Source organism: Hemiscyllium ocellatum, chromosome 5 (assembly GCF_020745735.1).
Source record: "Hemiscyllium ocellatum isolate sHemOce1 chromosome 5, sHemOce1.pat.X.cur, whole genome shotgun sequence".
Classification (NCBI taxonomy): Eukaryota; Metazoa; Chordata; class Chondrichthyes; order Orectolobiformes; family Hemiscylliidae; genus Hemiscyllium; species Hemiscyllium ocellatum.
In genome coordinates, this window is record NC_083405.1 from 38848095 (window position 1) to 38873560 (window position 25466).

A 25466-nucleotide genomic window follows, 5' to 3' on the forward strand; every position below is an offset into this window, starting at 1 on the left:
CATCCTGGTAAACCTCTTCTGCACCCGCTCTGAAGCTTCCACATTTTTCCTGCAATGTGGTAGCCAGAACTGAGCGCAATACTCTACATGTGACCTAACCAAAGTCCTATAAAGCCGCAACATGACATCCTGACTCTTGTACTCAATTCCCTGACCAATTAAAGCAAGCATCCCATACGCATCATTTACCACTCCATCTACTCATGGGGTCACTTTCAGGGAGCTGTGGACTTGAACCCAAACATCCCTCTGTACATCAATGCTGTGCAGGGTCCTGCCATTAACTGTATACACAAAAGTGCAGCACCTCATACTTACCTGGATTAAACTGCATTTCCCTGCCCATATCCACAAATGAACCATATCCACTGTATTCTTTGACAAACTTCCACATTACCCACAACTCAACAGACCCTTGTGTCATCTGCAAACTTACTAACCCCACCCATCTATATTGTCATCCAAGTGATTCTCATATCACAAACAGCAAAGGTTCCAGCACACATCCCTGTGGAACGCCGCTCATCATAGACCTGCAGCCAGAAAAACACTCCTCCGCCCCTGTCCCTGCCGATTCTGAATCTAAGTAGCCGGGTCACCACTGATCCCATCCATCTTAATCTTCTGGTTGAGCCAGCCAGGAGACACCTTGTCAAAAGCCTTACTAAAATCCATGTTGACAACACTCACTGCTCTACCCTCATCAATCACCATCACCTCCATGGAGGATTCAAAGCAAGTTAGTAAAACATGACCTGCCCTGCCCAAAGCCATGCTGACAGTCCCTAATTAGGCCAAGCTTTTTCAAATGTACATAAATCCTATCCCTACGAATTCTCTCCAATAGCTTCTCAGTCACAATATGAGACTCACCAGTCTTTGGTTTCCTGGATTATCTCTATTTCCCTTCTTGAAGGGGGGAACAACATCAGCTACTCATCAGTCCTCAAGAACCTCTCCAGGATTTTGTCAAGGGCCCAGCAATCTCCTCTTTTGCCTTTCTCAAGAACCTGGGGTTGATACCATCAGACATTGGGGACTTCAAGTCAAAGAGTCATAGAGATGTACAACATGGAACAGACCTTCGGTCCAACCCGTCCATGCCGAACAGATATCCCAATCCAATCTAGACCCACCTGCCAGCACCCGGTCCATATCCCTCCAAACCCTTCCTATTCACATACCCATTCAAATGCCTCTTACATGTTGCAATTGGACCAGCCTCCACCACATCCTCTGGCAGTTCATTCCATACACTACCACCCTCTGCATGAAAACGTTGCCCCTTAGGTCTCTTTTATATTTTTCCCCTCTCACCCTAAACCTATGCCTTCTAGTTCTGGACTCCCCCACCCCAGGGAAAAGACTTTGTCTGTTTATCCTATCCATGCCCCTCAATTTTGTAAACCTCTATAAGGTCACCCCTCAGCCTCCGACGCTCCAGGGAAAACAGCCCCGACCTGTTCACCCTTTCCCTATAGCTCAGATCCGCCAACCCTCGCAACAACCTAGTAAATCTTTTCTGAACCCTTTCAAGTTTCACAACATCTTTTCGGTATGAAGGAGATCAGAATTGCGCGCAATATTCCAACAGTGGCCTAACCAATGTTCTGTACAGCCGCAATGTGACCTTCCAACTCCTCTACTCAATACTCTGACCAATAAAGGAAAGCGTACCAAATTCCTTCGTCACTATCCTATCTACTTGCGGCTCCACTTTCAAGGAGCTATGAACGTGCACTCCAAGGTCTCTTTGTTCAGCAACACTCCCTAGGATCTTCCATTAAGTGTATAAGTCCTGCTAAGATTTGCTTTCCCAAAATGCAACACCTTGCATTCATCTGAATTAAACTCCATTTGTCACTTCTCAGCCCATTGGCCCCATCTGGTCCAGATCCTGTTGTAATCTGAGGTAACCTTCTTCGCTGTCCACTACACCTCCAATTTTGGTATAATCTGCAAACTTACTAACTGTACCTCTTATGCTTGCATCCAAATCATTTATGTAAAATGACAAAAAAAAAGAGGGCACAGCACCGATCCTTGTGGCACTCCACTGGTCACAGGCCTCCAGTCTGAAAAACAACCTTCCACCACCACCCTCTGTTTTCTATCTTTGAGCCAGTTCTGTATGCAAAATGTCTAGTTCTCCCTGTGTTCCATGAGATCTAACCTTGCTAATCAGTTTCCCATGGGGAACCTTGTCGAACACCTTACTGAAGTCAATACAGATCACACCTACTACTCTGCCCTCATCAATCTTCTTTGTTACTTCATCAAAAAACTCAATCAAGTTTGTGAGACATGATTTCCCACACACAAAGCCATGTTGACTATCCTGAATCAGTCCTTGCCTTTCCAAATACATGTATATCCTGTCCCTCAGGATTCCCTACAACAATTTGCCCACCACTGACATCAGACTCACTGGTCCATAGTTCCCTGGCTTGTCTTTACCACCTTTCTTAAACAGTGGCACCATGTTTGCCAACCACCAGTCTTCCGGCACTTCACCTTGAAGATACAAATATCTCAGCAAGTGGCCCAGCAATCACTTCTCTAGCTTCCCACTGAGTTTTCCACTTCACCTGATCAGGTCCTGGGGATTTATCCAACTTTAACCGTTTCAAGACATCCAGCACTTCCTCCTCTGTAATCTGGACATTTTGCAAGATGTCACCATCTACTTCCCTACAGTCTATATCTTCCATATCCCTTTTCCACAGTAAATACTGATGCAAAATATTCATTTAGTATCTCCCCATTTTCTGTGGCTCCACACAAAGGCCGTTTTGCTGATCTTTGAGGGGCCCTATTCTCTCCCTCGTTACCCTTTTGTCCTTAACACATTTGTAAAAACCCTTTGGATTTTATTTGGCAATTCTATTTGCCAAAGCTATCTAATGTCCACTTTTTGCCCTCCTGATTTCCCTCTTAAGTATACTCCTACTTTCTTTATTCTCTAAGGATTCACTCGATCCATCTTGTCTATACCTGACATATGCTTCCTTCTTTTTCTTAACCAAATCCTCAATTTCTTTAGTCATCCAGCATTCCCTATACTTACCAGCCTTTCCTTTCACCCTGACAGGAATAGACTTTCTCTGGATTCTTGTTGTCTCACTTCTGAAGGTTTCCCATTTTCCAGCCGTCTCTTTACCTGCGAACATCTGCCTCCAATCAGCTTTCGAAAGTTCTTGCCTAATACCGTCAAAATTGGCCTTTCTCCAATTTAGAACTTCAACTTTTAGAGCTGATCTATCCTTTTCCATCACAATTTTAAAACGAATAGAATTATGGTCGCTGGCCCCAAAGTGCTCCTCCACTGACACCTCAGTCACCTGCCCTGCCTTATTTCCCAAGAGTAGGTCAAGTTTTGCACCTTCTCTAGTAGGTACATCCACATACTGAATCAGAAATTCCTCTCCATCTAAACCTTTAACACTATGGCAGTCCCAGTCGATGTTTGGAAAGTTAAAATCCCCTACTATAACTACCCTGTTATTCTTACAGATAACTGAAATCTCCTTACAAATCTGTTTCTCAATTTCCTTCTGACTATTAGGGGGTCTATAAGGTGATCATCCCTTTCTTATTTCTCAGTTCCATCCAAATGACTTCCCTCAATGTATTTCCGGGAATATCCTCCCTCAGCACAGCTGTAATGCTATCCCTTATCAAAAATGCCACTCCCCCTACTCTCTTGCCTCCCTTTCTATTCTTCCTGTAGCATTTGTATCCTGGAACATTCAGCTGCCAGTCCTGCCCATCCCTGAGCCACGTTTCTGTAATTGCTATGATATACCAGTCCCATGTTCCTAACCATGCCATGAGTTCATCTGCCTTCCTTGTTAGGCCCCTTACATTGAAATATATGTAGTTTAATTTATTAGTCCTGCCTTGTCCCTGCCTGCCCTGACTGTTTGACTCACTTCTGTTCTCAGCTGTATCCATCTCAGATCGCTCTCTTTCCTCACTATCTCCCTGCCACCCCCCACCTTACTAGTTTAAATCCTCCCAAGCAGTTCTAGCAAATTTCCCTGCCAGTATATTAGTCCCCTTTCAATTTAGGTGCAATCCGTCCTTCTTGTACAGGTCACTTCTACCCCAAAAGAGATTCCAATGATCCAAAAATGTGAATCCTTCTCCCATACACCAGCTCCTCAGCCATGCATTCATCTGCTCTATCCTCCTACTCCTGCTCTCACTAGCACGTAGCACTGGGAGTAATCCAGATATTACCACCCTTGAGGAACTCTTTTTAAAATTTCTACCTAACACTCTGTAATGTCCCTTCAGAGTCACAACCTTTTCCCTTCCAATGTCGTTGGTTCCAATGTGGACAATGACCTCCTGCTGGCCCCTCTCCCCCATGAGAACATTCTGCACCCTCTCCAAGACATATCCAACTTAATGTTTCTTTAAGAGACCAAACATCACTTCTTTCTTGATCCTAAATGTCCTAGCATATTAACATGCTCCATATTAATATTGCTGATGTTGCCCATAACCAGAGAGAGTTAAAAGGAGAAAGTGATAATGTCTTAAAACTGCTAGTCAGAAATTTCAATAGTCTGCTTCTAACCTTTTACCCCATAATCTGAGTTAGCCCTGCACCAAGATTGTCCACTGTCCTGGAGTGGTGCTAGCAACTAGTCCGTCACAAAACTTAACTATCTAAGTTTCCTTTTAATGAAAATAAAACACAACTGATGTCTCCATTTGCGAAATATCTTAATCTCTAAGACCAGCACTATAGGTCTGAGATTTAAACCTGAAAAGCACTGCCCAGAAATTTGGACACTCCTGGCACCTCCTATTCCAATTCTCAGAAGATAGCAAGTTACCCAAAGGAAACAGTTCAAAAATCTAAATACAAACACACTAAAGTGGCAAACAAATCTCCAGCCACAAATAGAAAACAATAACTTCACAGTCTTTTGGGATCACATTGTGGGCCCTCAAGTGTACAAGGTTTGAAACATGCACTAAAACATGTAATATTTCGCACAAACCACTCACAAAAACATGGTGGCACAGTGGCTGGCACTGCTGCCTGACAGTACCAGGGACCCATGTTCAAATCCACCCTTGGGCAACTTGCCTATGTGGCTTTTGCACGTTTTCCCCATGTTTGCTCTGGTTTTCTCCGAGTGCTCTGGCTTCCTCCCATGGTCCAGGAAAGTGTAAATTAGGTGGTTCGGTCATGCTAAGTCGTCCAATTTGTTCAGAAACGTGCAGGCGAGGTGAATTATCCATGGTAAGTGTGGGGTTACAGGAAATAGGGTAAGGCCTGGGTCTGGGTGCAGTGCTCCTTGAAGGGTCAATGCACACTCGATAGGCCGACTGGCCTCTTTTCACACTGCAGGAATCTTTATATTCTTCTTCTGTGTAAACGTGTTACTAATGGTTGACACTTAACGCTGTTGTCACGATGGAAAAATAAATGAACTTTGACTAATTCCAGGCGAACTGTCTGAGGACACAAGAATAGTGTAAAAATGGATCCATTTAAGCTGGAAATAAGGCAGTTTGTTCAAGCACAGTGAAGTGTTTTGTTCTGCATCTGGCCAAAATCAACCACAAGCCACGGTTAATACCACCTGTAATGAAATTGAAAGTGCCCCATTCCAAAGGGGGACCAACTCTGTCAATATCATTAGTGCCTCAATTCACTGAATTGGTTTCCATTGAAATGGGGCAGTTTCAGATGCATTACTGGCAGTATTAACCATGGTTTTGTCTCAATGAATTGCGACACCAGTTCTTTCAGGATACAAGTCAATTAAATGGGTAAATCTACTCAACGAAGCACACAAATGTCAAAACCTTTTATTGTTTACTACAAAAAAAAAGCACATGGAAATGGACAAAACTTAAAAAGATTAAACACAGATTAGGAGGGCATTAAGACACATTTTTGTGGCACATGACAGCTATTCAGATAAACAAAGTTTTGTTGCATATTGTTCTGTACTTAATTGCAGACTTATTAAAAACTCCAGAAATTAAATGCAACATCTGCTCGCTTAAGTCCTTACTCAGTTCACTATTTTCATGCTCTTTAGTGCTCAAAGTGAAGATGACATTACTGGGAAACTGCTCACTTCTGATATGTCACTGACAAGGAACTCCCATCTCAAATACAAAATACACCAAGATACAGAACAAAGCTCATCTTACCCTGCTCCAGTATTAGTACACCTGTTCAGCTCATGAGCATGATTTTAAAAATCACCCTACACTAGAATCAATCATAAAAAACATATATCCCATTAAACCAGTCTGGATTTAAATCTACAGTTGTGGAGAAGTGGTGTCGTTGTAATGTCACTGGATGAGTAACCCAGAACCCCCGGGGTGATGTTCTGAGGACATGCATTCAGATGATAAAAGTTGAATTCAATAAAAATCAGGAATAAAATGCTAGCATAACAGCAACCAATGTTAATTGATGTAAAAACCAACTAGTTCACGAATGCCCTTCAAGCACTGGTGCCTCTTAGGGAATGCAATCTGCCATGCTTAGCTGTTCAGGCCAACAGAGCCTCCAGAAACACAGCAATGTGCCTGACAATGTGGGCGGTACGGTGGCACAGTGGTTAGCACTGCTGCCTCACAGTGCCTGAGACCTGGGTTCAATTCCCGACTCAGGCGACTAACTGTGTGGAGTTTGCACGTTCTCCCCGTGTCTGCGTGGGTTTCCTCCGGGTGCTCCGGTTTCCTCCCACAGTCCAAAGATGTGCGGGTCAGGTGAATTGGCCATGCTAAATTGCCCGTAGTGTTAGGTAAGGGGTAAATGTAGGGGTATGGGTGGGTTGCACTTCGGCGGGTCGGTGTGGACTTGTTGGGCCGAAGGGCCTGTTTCCACACTGTAAGTAATCTAATATCACTCTCCTCTGGGCAATTAGAGATGGGCAATAAATGCTGGCCCAGCCAGCAATGCAGCACATTTCAAAAACGAAAAAAGATCCAGATATTGGAAACTCTCTCATAAACTGGTTCTCATATATTAATTATTCGCTCAACAGATGTAAGCGTCTACTTCATACACTCAGGCTAGGATGGTTTTAACTTCTCACCTTCATGTGTCAAGGCAGAAGGGCAGGGGAGAATTACAAACCATTTAATGCAGATAAAACCATCCAACTCAACAAGGTTCACAGCACCAAATGTTCTGTATTTTTTGTTAATACAACAGAGAGTGGAAAAGTACTGCTAAGGTTATACATTTTTTAAAAGATTGTGAAGTTTCACATTACAGTAAGACAAAAATTGTCAGAAGCAAAACATACCTTTCAAGACAATTGATGTTTGGAAGGAAAACTCAGTTTCCGGCAGCTAGACCATCACAGCATCAAGCAGTAATAGCGTGGACCTCCGATCAAACATCTGGTTGCTACATTACAAAACTGAAGTATGATTAAGTTTGGTAGCTGAGGCAGAAACCCTAAAACATATTGTAGTGAACCTGGATCTGCACCCAAAGGGATACCAGGTGTCAGAAAGTAAGGTTAGAATGTACAGCTAGTTTATTCAGCTGGCTCAAATACAAAATGGGTTAAATGGCTTCTTTCTGAGCTACAATATATTTTATGACTTTAGCGTTCTGACATCTGCAAGGCCAGAGGTGACATGATAGGGTGGATGCTGAAAGGATGTTTTCCCCTGTGGAGCAGCCAAGAACTATGGGATTACAATTTACAATTAAGGAGACTCCACCTAAGATAGAGATGGGAAGAAATCTGTTCTCTCGGAGGGTACGTAATCTCTTCCCCACAGAGATGCAAAGGCAAGGTCATTGAATATTTTTAAAGTAGAGTTATGGATTCTTAATCCATAAAGCTAAAGAGTTTTGGATGTAGGCAGGAAGATAGAGGCCAGAATCAGATTAGTCATGGTTTTCTATTTAATATTGCAGTCTTGACTGACTATATCATCTACCTCTGCCTCTAAGTCATGTTTATATGCTCAACTCAAAGCCCACACATCAAATAGCTGGAATTTTATTATTTGAAAAGCTTTTCATGCTAGTCAATTAATTCCCAATTCTTTTGGCTAACCTATGCTTTCCTTTATTGGTCAGAGTATCGAGTACAGGAGTTGGGAGGTCATGTTGCGACTGTGCAAGACACTGGTTAGGCGACTGTTGGAATATTGCGTGCAATTCTGGTCTCCTTCCTATCGGAAACATGTTGCGAAACTTGAAAGGGTTCAGAAAAGATTTACAAGGATGTTGCCAGGGTTGGAGGCTTTGAGCTCTAGGGAGAGGATGAACAGGCTGGGGCTGTTTTCCATGGAGCGGAGGCTGAGGGGGTGACCTTATAGAGATTTACAAAATTATGAGGGGCATGGATCGGGTAAATAGACAAAGTCTTTTCCCTGGGGTTAGGGAGTCCAGAACTACAGGGCATAGGTTTAGGGTGAGAGGGGAAAAATATAAGAGAGACCTAAGGGGCAACTTTTTCACGCAGAGGGTGGTACGTGTATGGAATGAGCTGCCAGAAGAACTGGTGCAGGCTGGTACAATTGCAACAGTTAACAAGCATTTGGATGGGTAGATAAATAGGTAAGGTTTGGAGAGATATGGGCTGGGTGCTGGCAGGTGGGTCTAGATTGGGTTGGGATATCTGGTCGGCATGGACAGGTTGGACCGAAGGATCTGTTTCCATGCCGTACATTTCTAGGACTCAATGACTCTTCATGTCTATCCATCCACCCATCCATTCAGTCACTCACTCACCTACCAATTAAAAACCCTCCCAAGACTGGTTTCAAAGTGAAATTATTAGCTCTACCATTGGACATTTGTTTTGAATAATTTAGGCTATTGCTCAACAAGGGGTAGAATCTTTCAGCAGACCTTTGATGTATCAAAACTCAACATGCTGAGCAAATAACAGATATCCTTCACATTAAGAAGCTGCATCTTTATTGATTAGTTTCATTAGATGTAGCATGCCAGCCCACTGAACATAATACTCCTATCTCGCCACTGGCAATGTAGTGTTCAGCTTCAATTATAAGTAATATATAAAAGGAGACAAATTATATGAACAAACAAAATTTGCTTTAAATTCATTCATGGGATGAGGGCATCACTGGCCAGGCCAGCATTTATTGTCCATCCCAGAGGGCAGTTAAGAGTCAAACGCATTGCTGTGGGTCTGGAGAAACATGCAGGCCAGACCCAGGTAAGGATGGCAATTTCCTTCCTAAAGGACATTAGTGACCAGATGGGTTTCTCTGACAATCAATCAACAATGGATTCATGGTCATCATTAGACCCTTAATTCCAGATGGTTATTAAATTCAACATGCACCATCTGCCAGGACAGGATTCGAACCCGGAGCCCCAGCCCTAGGTCTCTGAATTAACAGCCGAGTGGTACTGACACTGGATTATCACCTTCTCTGATGATAGGTCAAATGAATAGTACTGAAGATGGCATAAAAACACCAGTCACAAACGAAGTACACAGAGAAAGGACAAAGCTCAAGTGACGTAAAAGATCGAGGGGACAGAGTAAAAGAAAACTATTAGAAAGTAGGTAGGATGCGAGTAGGCTATGTTAGACATTTACTACGTATCGAGAACAGAATGGATAGTGTTAAAAGATACAAACTTGTGATCTTTAGGAATGTTTCATCCCATCTGGCAGAGTTATTTTAAAGGAATTTTATAAAAGAAGTTTCCAAGTTTGTTCAAGTTGTGACACATAGATCTGGCCCAACGCTCCAGGAAATTTGATATCTCAGCAATGAATTTCTGACTCTATTTCAACAACTTATTCAGATTCTCAACTATCCGCCCGTGATTCTTTTTCGAGAAGTATAATACTTTGCACTCACTATAACATAGTTATCCCAGTAAAGTAGGAACTAGCAAACACTTTCATATTTATCTCAACCAGATTTGGGGGTGATTTCCTCAAATTCCAGGAGCAGCAATTACACCTTTATATACTGCTGCATTGCTTTGGAATGTTTTGGAAGGGGGGGGGGGGGGAGAAAAGAGAGAGAGAGAGAGAGAGAGAGAGAGAGAGAGAGAGAGAGAGATCAACACAACAGCTCTTTAAAAAAGGAAGACGACAGACAAACACAGCGACCACACGGTCAGAGAAAGAAACCTACACTGCTGTCTGACACAGCAGTGAATCTGCACAGTTACTGCCTTTGCTGTTTGAGGTCAAGTATTTCTGGACATTGGAGGGAGTGAGGGAGTCTAGGAAAAATTAACAAACGGTGCAATTCACATCGGACCTTACAGGAGCCTGTGTGGAAGAGCTCACACCACAGAAACAGATATGTGCATGCGTTTTTAGTGAATCTTTGCTGTAAATATACAATAGTGAGTAGAGTGGGTTCTTTCTTGATTATGTGTTTTTTTGAGATTGACCTCTTGATTAAATTTCAAAAATTTAAGGCATACGTATTAAGTTAGCCAGGATAAGTGTTTTTTCAGAGCAACAGACAGTATAATTTTCTGGTTTTGTAGATTGTTAAGGGGCAAAGATGGCCTTTAGTACAGTGATGTCCTCTTCCTGTCGGATGTGGGAGTTTAGGGAGAGTTTCCATGTTACTGATGATAATGTCTGCAGGAAGTGTCTTTCGTTGCAAATCCTATCAGATCACATGGATCATTTGGAGCTGCAGTTAGAGGCAATAAGGAATTTACATGAACTAGGGGGGTGTGATGGATGGCAATTTACAGGAAGGGAGAAAAGCCACAAATACAGTCAGGCGGGTCATCCAGGAGTCTCCTGTGGCTATCCCCATCTCAAACATGCACGCTTTTTTTGAAAATATAGGGGGTGATAGACTCTCAGCGGAATGGAGCAAGAGCAGCCAAATTTCTAGTATGGAGACTGGCTCTTGTGTAATGAGGGGTACATCTGGTTCCAAGCAATCGATTGTGATAGAGTACTCTTGAGTTAGAGGCACAGACAGATATTTCCGCAGCCAATAGCAGAAAATCAGAATGGTGTGTTGCCTCCCTGATGCCAAAATCAAGGATATCTCAGCAAGGGTGCAGAATGTTCTCAAAGGGGAGAGGGACCAGCAGGGGGTCATTGTACACATTCAAACTAGCGACATAGAAAGGGAAAAGGATAAGATTCTGAAGGGAGAACTCGGAAGTTAGGCAGGAATTTAAAAAGGAGGTACACAAGGATAGTTATATCTGGATTATACCTGGTGATATGAGCTAGTGAGGGTAAGAATAGGAGGACAGAGCAGATGAATGTGCAGCGAAGGAGCTGGTGCAGGGGAGGATTCACATTTTTGGATCATTGGAATCTCTTCTGAGGTACAAGCGACCTTTACAAGGGCAGATTGCACCCGAACTGGAAGGGGACTAATATACTGGCAGGGAGATTTGCTACAGTCGCTCAGGAGAATTTAAACTAGTAAGGTGGGGGTGTGGTGGGGGAAGGACCCAGGAAATAGTGAGGAAAGAGATCAATCTGAGACTGGTACAGTTGAAAAAATGAACGAGTCAAACAGTCAAGGCAGGCAGGAATAAAGCAGAGAACAGTGTAGGACTGATAAATTATACTCTTGAGCAAACCGGAATGCGTGTAGTCTGGGGACTGGTCGCAAACAAACTGCTCACATCTGGGACTTTCATGCCCCAGAGCCATGAAATGCTGTAGCAAATAGTTTTCTTTCTCAACTTTGAAAAAGGTTTTTATCACTTATAGAGTCATAGAGATGTACAGCATGGAAACAGACCCTTCGGTCCAACCTGTCCATGCTGACCAGATATCCCAACCCAATCTAGTCCCACCTGCTAGCACTCAACCCATATCCCTCCAAACCCCTCCTCCTCATATATCCATCCAAATGCCTCTCAAATGTTGCAATTGCTTCCTCTGGCAGCTCATTCCATACCCATACCACCCTCTGTGTGAAAAAGTTGCCCCTTAGGTCTCTTTTATATCTTTCCCCTCTCACCCTAAACCTATGCCCTTTATTTCTGGACTCCCCGACCTCAGGGAAAAGATTTTGTCTATTTGTCCTATCCATACCCCTCATAACTTTGTAAACCTCTATAAGGTCATCCCTCAGTCTCCGACGCTGCAGGGAAAACAGCCCCAGCCAGCTCAAATCCTCCAACCCTGGCAACATCCTTGTAAATACCTATTTACCTTGAAATACTATTTTTCTTTCTTAACTACCTCATCAGCCCATCAGAGGATTGAGCAACTATCTAGTCCTTGTTCTTATTGATGAGATCTTACTCAACAATGCTAGCTTGTGAGGATTCAAAGTATGCATCTTAACTTATTCAAATTGCTTCACATTCCCACGTATGCAACATAAAATTATAAAATGAAGCTTACCAGCATAGTTTTGTAATTGATAAATTGAACATGGCTCAAGTTTTAGTACAATGCCAGTTACATTAATTGTTTAAAAGAGCAAAAAGTGAATACGCATCAGGGCTCAACTAATTGCTGAGTGTAACGTCTGATATAAAGCCGAACCACAGACCAGGATGATGATAAAGGAAGCTTTAACCTTGATTTGTAGTTCAACCACATATATTGCAAAAGCAATATGCTTTTAAACAACTTCTCCAGCCCAACATAGCATCCCAAAAGGTCCTTCACCAAACAAAACTTAGCAGCAAAAGGTCATTTAAGGAGATGTCAGGGCAGGCAAGGCAGATTGCAAGGAGCATCTTCAAAGGGGAAAAGAGAACTAATCAAGGTACAAAGTTTTAGGGAGGGAATTCCAGCGTTTAGAATCCTGGCAGCTGAAGGAATAGACCTTAGTGAAAGCAATAAATATCCAGGTATACGCAAGAAGCCAGAAGTCAAACAGAAGATCTCAGGAATCAAGGATCTGGAGGGAGATTAGAGAAATAGAGAATGGAGCAATCATGAATGAATCTGAAAATAACAATCAGAGAATAATGGCTTTGCTCAGAGCCAATTTAGGTCCTTGACTGGAATGGGACTCGCGCACATTCAATTACAGGCAAAGTGCAGGGTGAGATCAAGGTTTTCACCAATGAGAAATAAGAGGCCAGCAGAGATGAGGGTTTCAGTGCCAACTAACTGGAGTTAGAGGCAGTTACTGCAAATTTAAGAGGTAGAAATAGGTGGAGACAAAGTGAAGGTTTTGTCAGAAGCTTATTTTAAGGCTAAACAGAGGGGAGAGGTTACTACCTTGGTCTGGTTCAGTCTCAGGTCATGGTCAGGGAGCTGATGCAACTAGCTAGGTACAACTGACCTTCATATCTTGGATTAGAGGAATAAAGCAGTTTTCCAGTGTAGACTGCTATCTATTAATTCCATTTCTTCATTCAACATCTACACAGAACACAGATCGCTGCCTACCACCACTCATTCAACATCCTGTATAAAATAAATACCCATTTCTGCAAAGCACCACAGATTTCTGGTACTAGTGACATTCTATCCTTAGCAGAAGTCAACACCCTCACAGGGGAAAAAAAAAATCGGAAACAAACAATTTTGTAAGCAGCATTCTAGTCAGAACTTTATGAAATAAATGGCATACAGCTCTCAGAACCCATCAGTTGAAAGGCTGTGTGTGCTGTATTCTGTTGTTACATACACGGTCCTCCTCCACACCCCAAAGGAGCAGTTATATTCACTGAAGGGCTCAGTGGCAGTCTGTGCTAAAATAGGATAAACCATCTTTGTGTTCTGTATTTACACAATGCCATTTGAGTCAAATCAGTGGTAGAATGAATACAACAGATTAGCAGCCATTAGTATTAAGCATTAATATTAATTCAAAATGCAACTCCACATAAACACTTAACTGCATCTTAAACATGCTTGCACTATACAATGTCTCTCAGCAATTTCCCAAACTTTTAAAATCTTCTGAAAGGCAATCTGCAGTACATTTACAATCTGCATCACACTTACCCATGTGTGTTCTTGACTGATGTACCTGCACCCTGGATATGCAAAATAAGCTCCAAATTCAGCCTGCTTCACAATTTCATCCAATCATGTCGTGGAAAGGCAGGAAAGACAAAAGAAAACTGGGTTCAGCACATGCTCCATGTAGGTAGTGATCGGGCAGATATGTGTCGTCTGTGCCGGGACTTGCCATTCTTCAAGTCATAAAACGCATTTGGACACAGGATACAAAAAAATCTTCAGATCTCAAAATTAGGCAGCGTGGCAAACAGGGAGGAGGAATGATGGACGATCTTTACAGCTCAAAACAGAATGGGACAGGACAATGTCAAAAGCAATAAAAAAAAGGATATAACTACTACAGTGAATTTTCACTGTAACCATTGTCCCAAAATACACTAGATAAATATTCTACAGTGGAATGTCAAATTTTCAAAAGCGAAAAGAACAAGACTGACAGTTCAATTAAGGTAGAAAAGGCCATAAAAATAAACAATTCTGAATTTCATACCTAGGAGGTCTCTACAATGATTGTTTTGATGCATTTTTTGCCTCCAGCATATTATTTTACCTGATGCAACAATAGTCTTGTTATTCCTTGCCATACAGGAAGCTAGGTGTGGCTATCGCTGAAGAATCCAATGGATGTATTTAATAGTAAGCTGTGATAATTAACATCTCTCTGGTGCTTAAGGGTCTGGGGTACATTAAACTTAGATTGCACAAAGCAGCACACCTTTTGTAGAGTGTCATGCTTCAAGGCGATCCTGAGTACGATGAAACAGGAGACCCTTACACCCTCAAGTCATGACATATAGAGAGGATATGATATCACTTAAGCACATTTCTTAAAATGATGTACTGACTATAAAAAAAATTTTTGTAACAGATTTGAAAACAAATGTTTTTAGTAAAATTGCCCTCAACATTTTCAATGTTAACCAGCATTTGTTATTTGTTTTAAAAATACATTTTGTATACAATAAACAGATTGTTTTCAGTTCCTTAAAAAAGAAGCCTGGTCAAAGACACTTATTGTGGATAGTAGTACCAAAGGAAATCAATCTGTTATACTGTAGATTGAATCAATACATTTACACTAACAGTGGAGTATTGAGATTAGATTACCAATGCATTCCTTCCATCACAGACATAAGATAAATTGTACAAGTGTATGGCACTATAACTGTTGATCTATATTTAACTCAAAAGATTTAAAAAAGAGAGTTTCAATATTTGTGTCATGCACTATCTCAAGTCAGAAACTATAATCCAGGGGAAAACAAGTAGGTTACTTTACCATTACTACAACACTTATTTTCACCCATTCATCCTCCACATTGAAACCGAAGCTCCTCTTCTGAAAACTATTCAAAAAGTTCCTTTAACCAAACATATTATTGACAACAATAATAGTAGATACAGAAATTAGACAAAAAACACAATTAGGTATACGAGAACACAATTTCAAAAACCTGCAGATGACTTTAAACTTGGAAGCCTTGTGAAATATGGAAGAAACGTTGACAGATTTCACTGAAATTGAGTTTTTTTTTAAGAAGAAGTGACAAAAAAGATTGATTAAGGCAGAGCAGTGGACGTGATTTATACGAACTTCAGAAAGGCGTTCGACAAGGTTCCCCGTGAGAGACTGGTGAGCAAGGTTAGATCACATGAAATACAGGGAGAACTAGCCATTTGGATACAGAACTGGCTTGAAGGTAGAAGACAGAGGATGGTGGTGAAGGATTGCTTTTCAGACTGGGGATCTGTGACCAGCAGTATGCCACGAGAATCGGTGCTGGGATCCATTGGTTTTTTTGTCTTTTATGTAAATGATTTGAAAGTGAATTTAGGATGTATGGTAAGTAAGTTTGCAAGTGACACCAAAATTGATAGTGTAATAGATAATGAAGAAGGTTCCTCAGGAGGTCAATAGGTCCTTGATCAGATGGCAGAGGAGTGGCAGATGAAGTTTAAATTTAGATAAATGTGAGGTGCTACATTTTGGAAAGGCAAATCAGGGCATGACTTATGGTAAGGTCCTGGGGAGTGTTGCTGAACAAAGATCTTGAATGCAGGTTCACAGTTCCTTGAAAGTGGAGTTGCAGGTAGATAGGGTAGTGATCTATGCATTTGTACACTTGCCTTTATTGGGCAGTGCATTGAGTATACGAGTTGGGAGGTCATGTTGTTGCTGTACGTGATATTGGTTAGGCCACTATTGAATACTGCGCACAATTCTAGTCTCCCTGCTCTAGGAAGGATGTTGTGAAACTTCAAAGCATTCAAAAAAGATTTACAAGAATGTTGGAGGGCTACAACAGAGGCTGAATAGGCTGAGGATATCTTCCCTCGAGCTGATGCTGAAGGATAACCTTAGAGAGGTTTATAAAGGTTATGAAGGACATGGATAGAGTGAATTGTCCAGGTATTTTATTGGGATGGGGAAATCCAAAACTATAGGGCATAGGTTCAAGGTGAGAGGGGAAAGATTTAAAAGGGACTTGGGGGTAACCTTTTCATGCAGAGGGTGGATTGAACGGTCAGAGGAAAAGGTGGATGCTGGTACAATTATAACAGTTAAAAAGGCGCCTGGATGGGTATGTGAATAGAAAAAGTGTTCAGATGAATGTGGGACAAATGCTAGCAAATGGGACTAGATTAATGTAGGATAAGCGGTTGGCATGGACAAGCTGAACCATACAGCCTGTTTCCGTGCTGTACATCTCGATGACGGTAAGACTATGGCAGCCAGGATTTAATGCACAAGTGTTAAGTTATACACTTTGGCAGGATGAACAACGAAAAGCAATATAAAATAAAGGACACAATAGCAAAGGGGTGCAGAAGCAGAAGGAGGGGACTGAGGGATACACGTGCATTAATTGATGGTAGGTGGCACGGCAGAATGAAAAAATGGTCAATGAAAGGTAGGATCTGGAGATTATTAAACAGCAGAGTACAAAATCAAGTAATAATGAGAATGGAAAAACCTCTATTAAACACTAGCTCAGCCAATTTTGGGCAGGTTTTGAAGACATTAAAGGCAGTGCAATAAATATTACCAAGAACGTCCAAGGGTAAGGGACCTCAATTACATGGATAGACCAGTGAGAAGCAGGGGGTCAGTCTTCTTCGGGAAGAGAAAGCAGAGAAGATTCAAAACAGTGTTCAAAAGTACAAAGAAGTCTGGACAGAACAAGTAGAAATAAACTGTTCCCAAAGATTGGAAAGATTTAAGATAACTGGTAACAGAACAGAAGGTGACGTGATTTTATGTTAAATGTGCGGTTCGGAACTGGAATTTACAGCCTGGGGGTATGGCAGAGGCAGATGTAATATCCAAATAAGAAATGGATATTTACTTAAAGAGGAGTAAGTTATTGGGCCATGAGATAGGGCAGGAGTGTGGGACAGTACAGAGAGTCACCATGGAAATCTGGCTCAATGACCTACTTTCTATGCTGTAATCATTCTATGGCCCTAAACAATTCTGATAAAAGACCTGATGATTTATCTGTGCTAAGATATCTATATTTTTAATTGAAATCACAATATCTTTGCTTGACAGCCCATGGAGATATTTCAGGTACTGCCTCACAGAACTCAAGCTTAAGAATTACCTGCTCCTTTTTCAGAAGGAAACATTTCCCAAAAATTACACACTATCAAAAGTTTCCAATTTATTCTTAGACAAAAATACACAATCCAAGTTTCTAGATTACACTGTTCTCTTTGGCCATGTACAACATCTCTCTGCACAGCAACAAGTTAACATTCTCGTTACTTACCTCATTACCGGAGGAGAACTTCAACTGAACTTAAATGTCTGTGCTAGTATCTCAATAAAACTATTAAGTAAATTTAATATTATAATCTTGCTCAATCTCTGCTGGTTTTTACTGGCTCAGCATAACGTCTGCTTCGTTATACAATAGCACAATATATGAAGCTCAACACAATCTATCCTTTGTTAACCACTCAGCACGTCCTGCCACTTGCACTTCCATGTAGCTCTGTTCCTTCACACATTTTGGAATTGTGCTGGAGTCTCACATTACGAGGAAAATTTTAGAATTGTTCTTCACTTTTGTAGACCTGACCAAGGTGTTTGATTCTCTCAGTCTTGAAGTCCTATGGATCGTCCTCCAGTGCCTTGGTGCTCATTAAAGTCTGTCATAATTCCAAGACTCAGCTGAGATTTGACTGTCATTTACCACATTCAAAAATGTTCCTAACATGGATAACAACTACAAGTTCTTCTGCATCCCAAATGGACACTATCTTTACCCCATCTTTCCAATACAGTTGGTTCTGTTATAACACGCATTTCTTCTATAACGCGAAGTGGCTAGAACGCATTCTACAAATAATGGTCTAAATTCTTCAGTTGGAAACTTTCCTTACCTGTATTGGCTATAACGGGATTCTAGTCCCGGTAATTTAAATTGGTACTATTACGCAATTTTCTTATAAATGCGGGATCGCAGGTGGATGGAACTATTGTGTTATATCAGAACAGACTGTACTACAAATTTTTTCCATAACCATTACTGCCCCAAACCTCCACTCTCCCTCGTCTATCTTCTGTTCATTTTAGATTATCTATTAAGTGACTAGTTATTTTCAAGCCACATTTCCATTCCCTCTCAATTTTGTGTTTGCAGCACACTAATTCTTTATATTACACCATGAATTTACATATGCTGTTACTTTAGAAGAAATCTGAAATTACAATGATTTAGTAAAAGAATAAAGGCACAAAAGTACCAGTGTAATAATATTCTTCCTTGTAAAGAGTCAAACAAAGAAAACATTGAAAACTTTCAACTAACCACACATCCCAACATCCAAAATTAACACAAGCTAAACATTAACTACAGGCAAATTATCGTCAATTAAAAACAAACATGAACTGACTTCACAATGTGCAGCATACAAGGCTATAGGGGGTAGGTTCTAGTGGTACAGTAATACTATCCCAAACCTGAGCCAAGGGGTCAGGGTTCAAGTCAATTCACAATTCCTGCTCTAACATGTTTAACTGAATTTTACACATACAGCTCTTTGTAAGTGTGCCTTCTCTGTTCTCCCTCTGCTCTTCCTCGTGTCAACTGGTTTCATGAATGTTACATTTTCAGAATTTAGGAAAAGTTGATTGGTTAGTACATGCTTCAGGGTGCAATCAGGTAACAATATTAGGGAGTTACTCACACTGCAAGTTAGAAAACTGAATAGACCTCAAAAGACAGACTAACGGTGTAGAAAAATGAGGAGTCCTTTCAGATAAAAATAACTCAGACAATGAAAAAGTTACTCTCATTATGTGACCATGCCAGTGTAATAGGCAGAAGTTAGTGATGTTATAGAGTCACTGGCAGTAGATATAAAACATTTAAGTGCAAAGGCAGGCATAGCAGAAATAACATAGCTAAATAAATGTTCCAAGTATGATACTTACAGAAATAGACTGCAGTACATGCAAGCCTAAAATACAGGCCATAGCATCAAGTCACTGACATTCAGCTATTTATGGATTCCAAATGAGGAGACTGAATTAACAAACAATTAAGCAATGTTGCTTTAGTTATACAGTACCTCATCACTGGACACGCCTTCAAAATACTTTTTGCACCAGTAGGCAGTGGCATCTTTTGGATCAGAAATTATAATAAAATTGCACCTGCTTGATTAGCTGGGTGCATTGGAATCTCACACCATTCAAAGTAGTATAAGCAAATTCTCTGCTGTTCGAGCAACTAAGAGTCAATCTGTTGTAATGAAACAATTATCAAATTATTTCCTTCTTTTGGTAGTTTGCCATTCACAGATTTGGTGACAAATTCCTGACATGATCAAGGCAATTGGCAAAAAAAAAAGCAATGGCAACAAGAAAATAATTCAGCTGGTGGTAGAGTCTGGAGTACATACTGGACGTGTGGAGGCAGCAGTTTCACCTGAGACTTTCAAAAAGTGAATTGGAATGGACAAACATCTGAAGAAAATAAATTTGCACAGCGATAGGCAGTGAGATCAGGGGAGCTGTTCTTGTAGCAAGTTAGTTACCAAGGGCATAATGGGTCAAAACATCTCTGCAACCATTCTATTATTCAATAACAGCAACTAAAAGTTGCTCTAAAGTATGCAAAACAAAACTACAGAGGAACCTCGATTATCCAAACAATCGAGGTTGTTTGAATTATCTGAAAATCAGATTATCCGAATGAGATCTCGAGGTCCCAATAGAAACATTACATCAAAGACGTGTTTCCATCAGTGATCGCATCTTTTGTTTACAGTGATTAAACAGGTACTGTCTCCAAATGACTGACTTCCCATCCTCTCTCTCTCTCTTCCCACACTTTCCCTGGAATTCTACAGAGGGGTGAACCCTAACCCCACCCACCCCCCACCTCCCAAGAATAATCTCCCCAACATTGTCCTGTTCAGGGCAAACATACTGCAAAAATTTGCAGTTAAACGTTGTGTGTGTGTGGCTGTGTGCGCACGCGCGTTCTATTTGGAGACTTTTCCCACAGCTGTAGCAGAAGCAGCCACCTGGTTGTTGGTGTGCAGTCTGGACTCCCCGGAGGTGGGGGGGGGGGGGGGGGGGGGGATTGTTTTGGGGGCAGGGGCTGGCACATTTTGTGCTAGGAGGTGGAGGGTTGGGGGCGTGGGGAGAGGGGTGGGACTGGTTTGGGAGTGGGGGGCATGGTTGGGGGCAGGGGGCTCATGCACTTTGCACTGGGGGTGGGCGGGCAATGTTGGACCACGGCGGGGGTAGGACGGGTGAGAGAGGTGCGGTATTGGGGGCAGGATCCCACATGCTGTGCGCTGCTGCTCGTCTCCTGAATAGGGAGCAGATTTAAAACTCCGAGCCACAGAGGAAAGGCATTCCAATCGATTTTCCAAATCGGCAATTATCCGAATGAAATAGTGCCCGCCCATTATGTTCAGATAATCAAGTTTCCACTTTATATAAATCCTGTGTTAGTTTTCTTATTCAAACTGAGAATTTAGCAATAAATGGAATAAGAAGCTCGTCTAAAATAACCTTCTGTAAAAACCTGCAGCATTACTCCGAATGAAACATGGTTGTTGGAATATATCCTTCATTTCTCAAATAGGCAGGTTTAGATTTCTTTTACCTTTTCAGATAACTGAATCAGGTACACATCACCTTTCCAAATGAGCAATTCACCTAGTGTCATTTCCCTGCCTTTTCCCTACAGCTCTACATATTTTTTAAAAGCCTTTTTGAATGTTTCAACTGAACACAACACCAAAGTCTCTGAAAAGATATTCTAGATCTTAAACCACTCACTTGTTTTTTTTTAAAATGTCACTTTTAAATATCTTTTTGCCAAGGATTTTACGAACGGCAACAGATTTTCCCCCACCTGCTCCAACCAGACACCTCATAGTAGTAAATATCTCTATTAAAATCACCACTCAACAGAAAACAGTTCAAATGTCTCCAATCTTTATTAATTCATTAAAAGTTAAATAAAATAAAATTTAACAGGGATAGCAGGACAGGCGATGTGTTGATGCTGCAGCATGGAGTGCGCTGCTGGACACCGAGGCGTTCCAAGGCAAAACCATCTTAGTAAGCACTTGCAGCTTAAGGAGGTTTGGATCCAGGTTCATTGTGGATTACATGGCCCAAATCCTAAACAGGGGAATTACATTAGCCATTTTCCGGAGCTCTGGAATCCTTCCCAACTCTACTGATTCCTGAAGGATCACCACCAATGGCATCCACAATCTCGCCAGCTCTCCCCTCATCTGGGTGTAGTCTAACTGGTCCAGGTGATTTATCCACCTTCAGACCTTTCAACTTCACCAGTTTAGGGATGGCTACAAACTTCTCTGCTCACCTTCTAGCCCTGTTATGCCAATGCTCACGTTGTATTTGCCTTCCCAAATGCCAAACCTGGGAGTCCTAATTCAGGCTAACAAGTCCCTTCGTGCTTCAGATTTCTGAAGCTTTATCACATTCAAAAAATTGCCTATGCCTTTATTCTTCCTACTAAAGTGCATAATCTCACACTTTCTCAGTGTATTCCATCTGACACTTCATTGCCCACTATCGCAGCCTGTCCACGCCCTTCTGCAGCCTCCCCACTTCTTCAACACTATGTTCCTCCACCAATCTTTGTGTACCTGTAAAATGAACAACAATACTCTTAGTTCCTTCTCCCAAAATAGTTAATATACAACGTGAATCGTTGTGGTCATAACACGGACTCCTGTGGAACCCCACTAGTCACCAGCTGCCATCCTTAAAGACACTCCTTTATACGCATTTTCGGTCTTCTACCAGTCAGCTTATTCTTCTTATCCATAGGACTGCAGATGCTGGAGATCAGAGTGGTGCTGGAAAAGCACAGCAGGTCACACAGCATCTGAGGAGCAGGAAAATCGACGTTTTGGGCAAAAGCCCTTCATCAGGAATGCACCCACAATCTCCTCAGCTCTCCTCACCTGTGTGTAATTCAACTAGTCCATACAATTTATCCACCCTCAAACCTTTCAGCTTCCTCAGCAACATTTACTTCGTGCTGGCTATTACATTCACCCCACCTCCTGACTCAAACTTCTGGGATGCTACTAGCATCTCCCATCATGAAGACTGATGCAAAGTATTTATTCAGATCCTCTGCCATTTCTTTGTTCCCCATTACTAATCCTCCAGCATCATTTTCCAGCAGTCAAATGTCCACTCTTGCCCCTCTCCATTTTAAGTCTAAAAAATGTTTGCATTCTTTTCACGTTCAGTTAGTTTACTTTCATAGTCCATCTCCTCCTTTACTGCTTTTGTAGTTTTATGCTGCTGCTTTTTAAAAAAGTGTCCCACTCATTTTCACCACACTGTATGCTTTTTAAGACCATAAGACCACAAGACAGAGTGGAAGTAAGGTCATTCGGCCCATCGAGTGCACTCTGCCATTCAATCATGGCTGATGAGCATTTCAACTCCACTTACCCACATTCTCCCCGTAGCCCTCAATTCCTATAGGAATTTTTAAATGAACGCCAGCCATTGTTGCCTCATCCTCCCTTTCGAACGTTTCTTCCTCCTTAGGAACCAGAGCAGAGCTTTATCTTAATTTAACCCCAGAAACTCCTGCCATTACTGCTCTACTGTCCCCCTACTAGGCTCCTCTTTCAACCAATTCTGACCAACTCCTCCCTCAACTCTAGTTTCCTTAACACAAGTGTTATACCAGCAGATTCCAGCTTCTCAATCGCAGAATGCATGGCGAATTCTATCCTAATGTGGTTACTACCCCCAGGGCTTCCTTTAACTTAACCACCCCAATCAAGTCTCCTTCATTAACCATCAGAAATCCGGTATTGCTTCCGAGAGGGCTCTACCTCAAGCTGCTCTAGAAATTCACTGTAAACAATACATTACCTCCACTTCATGGGATCAGCTACTAATCTGATTTTCCCATCCACAATGAAATCTCTATTATTGCAATAGTGCAGGTCCTAATCACCCCACATCCTAACAACTGCTAGAGGACACGGTCCCATCAGGGTCTTTTGCCTTTGCAGTTCCTCACCTCTACCTGCATAGATGTTACACCTTCCAACCCTATAATTAGCTCATCCTCATGGACAGCAAGAAATAATCAACCTTGGCACAGTGGTCAAGAATAGAGTGGTGCTGGAAAAGCACAGCAGGTCAGGCAGCATCCGAAGAGCGGAAAAAAATCGACATTTCGGACAAAAGCCCTTCAGTGGTGCAGAGTGCCATTCAAGTGGGAGGAGAAAATGGAACAGAGTAGTAGCAAGAGTATAATTAGGGGAATACTATTCTCCACAGCCATGAATCACAAAGGCTGCGTTGCCTGCCCATACCAGGGTTAAGGACATCTCCTGTGGGTTGGGGAGAGGGGGCGAATGTAGCTGTTGTCAATCTCTGGAACAATAAGAATAGAGAGAAGGTTCTGCTCAAACAGTTTGAAACAGCAGAATTTAGCATTTTCAGAATGTGAAATTTGGGTTGGAAATAACAGTGCTACATTTAAACAAGGGTAAGTACAAAACAAAAGGGCGGCACGGTGGCACAGTGGTTAGCACTGCTGCCTCACAGCGCCAGGGACCTGGGTTCAATTCCCACCTCAGGCGACTGACTGTGTGGAGTTTGCACGTTCTCCCCGTGTCTGCGTGGGTTTCCTCCGGGTGCTCCGGTTTCCTCCCACAGTCCAAAGATGTGCGGGTCAGGTGAATTGGCCATGCTAAATTGCCCATAGTGTTAGGTAAGGGGTATATGTAGGGGTAGGGGTAAGGGTGGGTTGCGCTTCGGTGGGTCGGTGTGGACTTGTTGGGCCGAAGGGCCTGTTTCCACACTAAGTAATCTAATCTATAAATTGACTGGTGTGGACTGGGAAAAGAGTTTGTTCAGGGACAATGGCAGAGGATTTAAAAAATAAAACTCATGAGTCACGGTAAAGACATATCCCAGTTAGCAGCCAGGATTCTAGGAAGAGGATAAATAAGGAAGAATATTATCAATTGAAAGAAAAAAAGCATCCAACGTGACAAATGTTGTTACTGGTAAGCCCAAAGAATTGAAGAAGTTTTAAAAACAAACAAAAGGTGACCATCTGAACAATAAAGAGGGAAAAGATAAACTAAAGAGTAAGAGTGGTTTTAAATCCATACATATTAAAAAAAGGTCAACGTGAACACAGGCTCCTTAGAGATTGAGGCTAGGTAAATGATAACGTGGGGCCAGGAAATGGCAGCAGAGTTGAATAAATATTTTGCATCAGTCGTCATGGTAGAAGATACTAATAGGATTCCAAATAATCAAGGAACAGAATTTTTTTTTTTAAAAAAAATGTTGGCGGGGTGGGGAGGAATAAATTATTTAATTAACTGTCAACACGAGAAAATACCTTTGGGGGCTGAATGGAAACCTACAGCAAGTGCCAAAGGGATCAGTGTTGGAGCCACAATTGTTTACTACACATATCGAATAGGATGAGGAAAATAAATATACTATAGCCAAGTTTGCAGATGGGCCAAGAATAGGTGAGAAGGCAAGTGGTGAGGATAACAAAGTTTGCAGAGGGGTATTATCAAAGGGGTACAATCAGATCAAGCTAGTGGGAAAAAAAATTTCAGCAGATGTGAAGAAAACATGAGGTTTTACACTTTGGCAGAAGAATTATTTAAGTGAAGAAAGACTGCAGAAAGCTAAAGCGCAGAGGGATTTGGGGGTCCTCGTGCACAAGTCACAAAATGCTAGCATCCAAGTTCAGCAGGTAATAGGAAAAGCAAATCACCTTATCTCAAAAGGAAATGGAATCTGAAATAAGTCATACCCAGGGATAGTGATAGTATCTCAGACGTTGCCTGTAAAAAGGTATGATTACATGAGTATGACTTGGTCAAGCAGCTGGGAGAAAGTGAGGACTGCAGATGCTGAAGTACCAGAGTTGAAAAAGGTGGTGCTGGGAAACCACAGCAGGCCAGGCAGCATCCGAGGAGCAGGAGAATCGACGTTTCGGGCATAAGCCCTTCTTCAGCTGCCCAACTACT

At 41.8% G+C, this 25466-nt stretch overlaps 1 protein-coding gene and 1 pseudogene across 4 annotated transcripts in view; one reads left to right on the forward strand and one right to left on the reverse strand.

Annotated features, from left to right (window-relative positions):
• Positions 1-25466, reverse strand: part of LOC132815666 (protein PALS2-like) — a 148085-nt gene that overhangs the window by 100861 nt on the left and 21758 nt on the right. The window contains exon 2 of one of the 4 annotated variants that reach the window (XM_060824672.1): positions 13908-13970. The exons of 2 other annotated variants lie outside the window; for them this stretch is intronic. In XM_060824672.1, coding sequence (XP_060680655.1) covers positions 13908-13911 — 4 coding nt within the window. In that variant the 5' untranslated portion in view covers positions 13912-13970. Of the gene's footprint in view, positions 1-13907; positions 13974-25466 lie in introns of all 4 variants that reach the window. One more of the 4 variants, XM_060824673.1, reaches the window with a different exon arrangement.
• The window catches only part of LOC132815929 (large ribosomal subunit protein uL23-like), a 40874-nt pseudogene continuing 31999 nt past the window's right edge, over positions 16592-25466 (forward strand).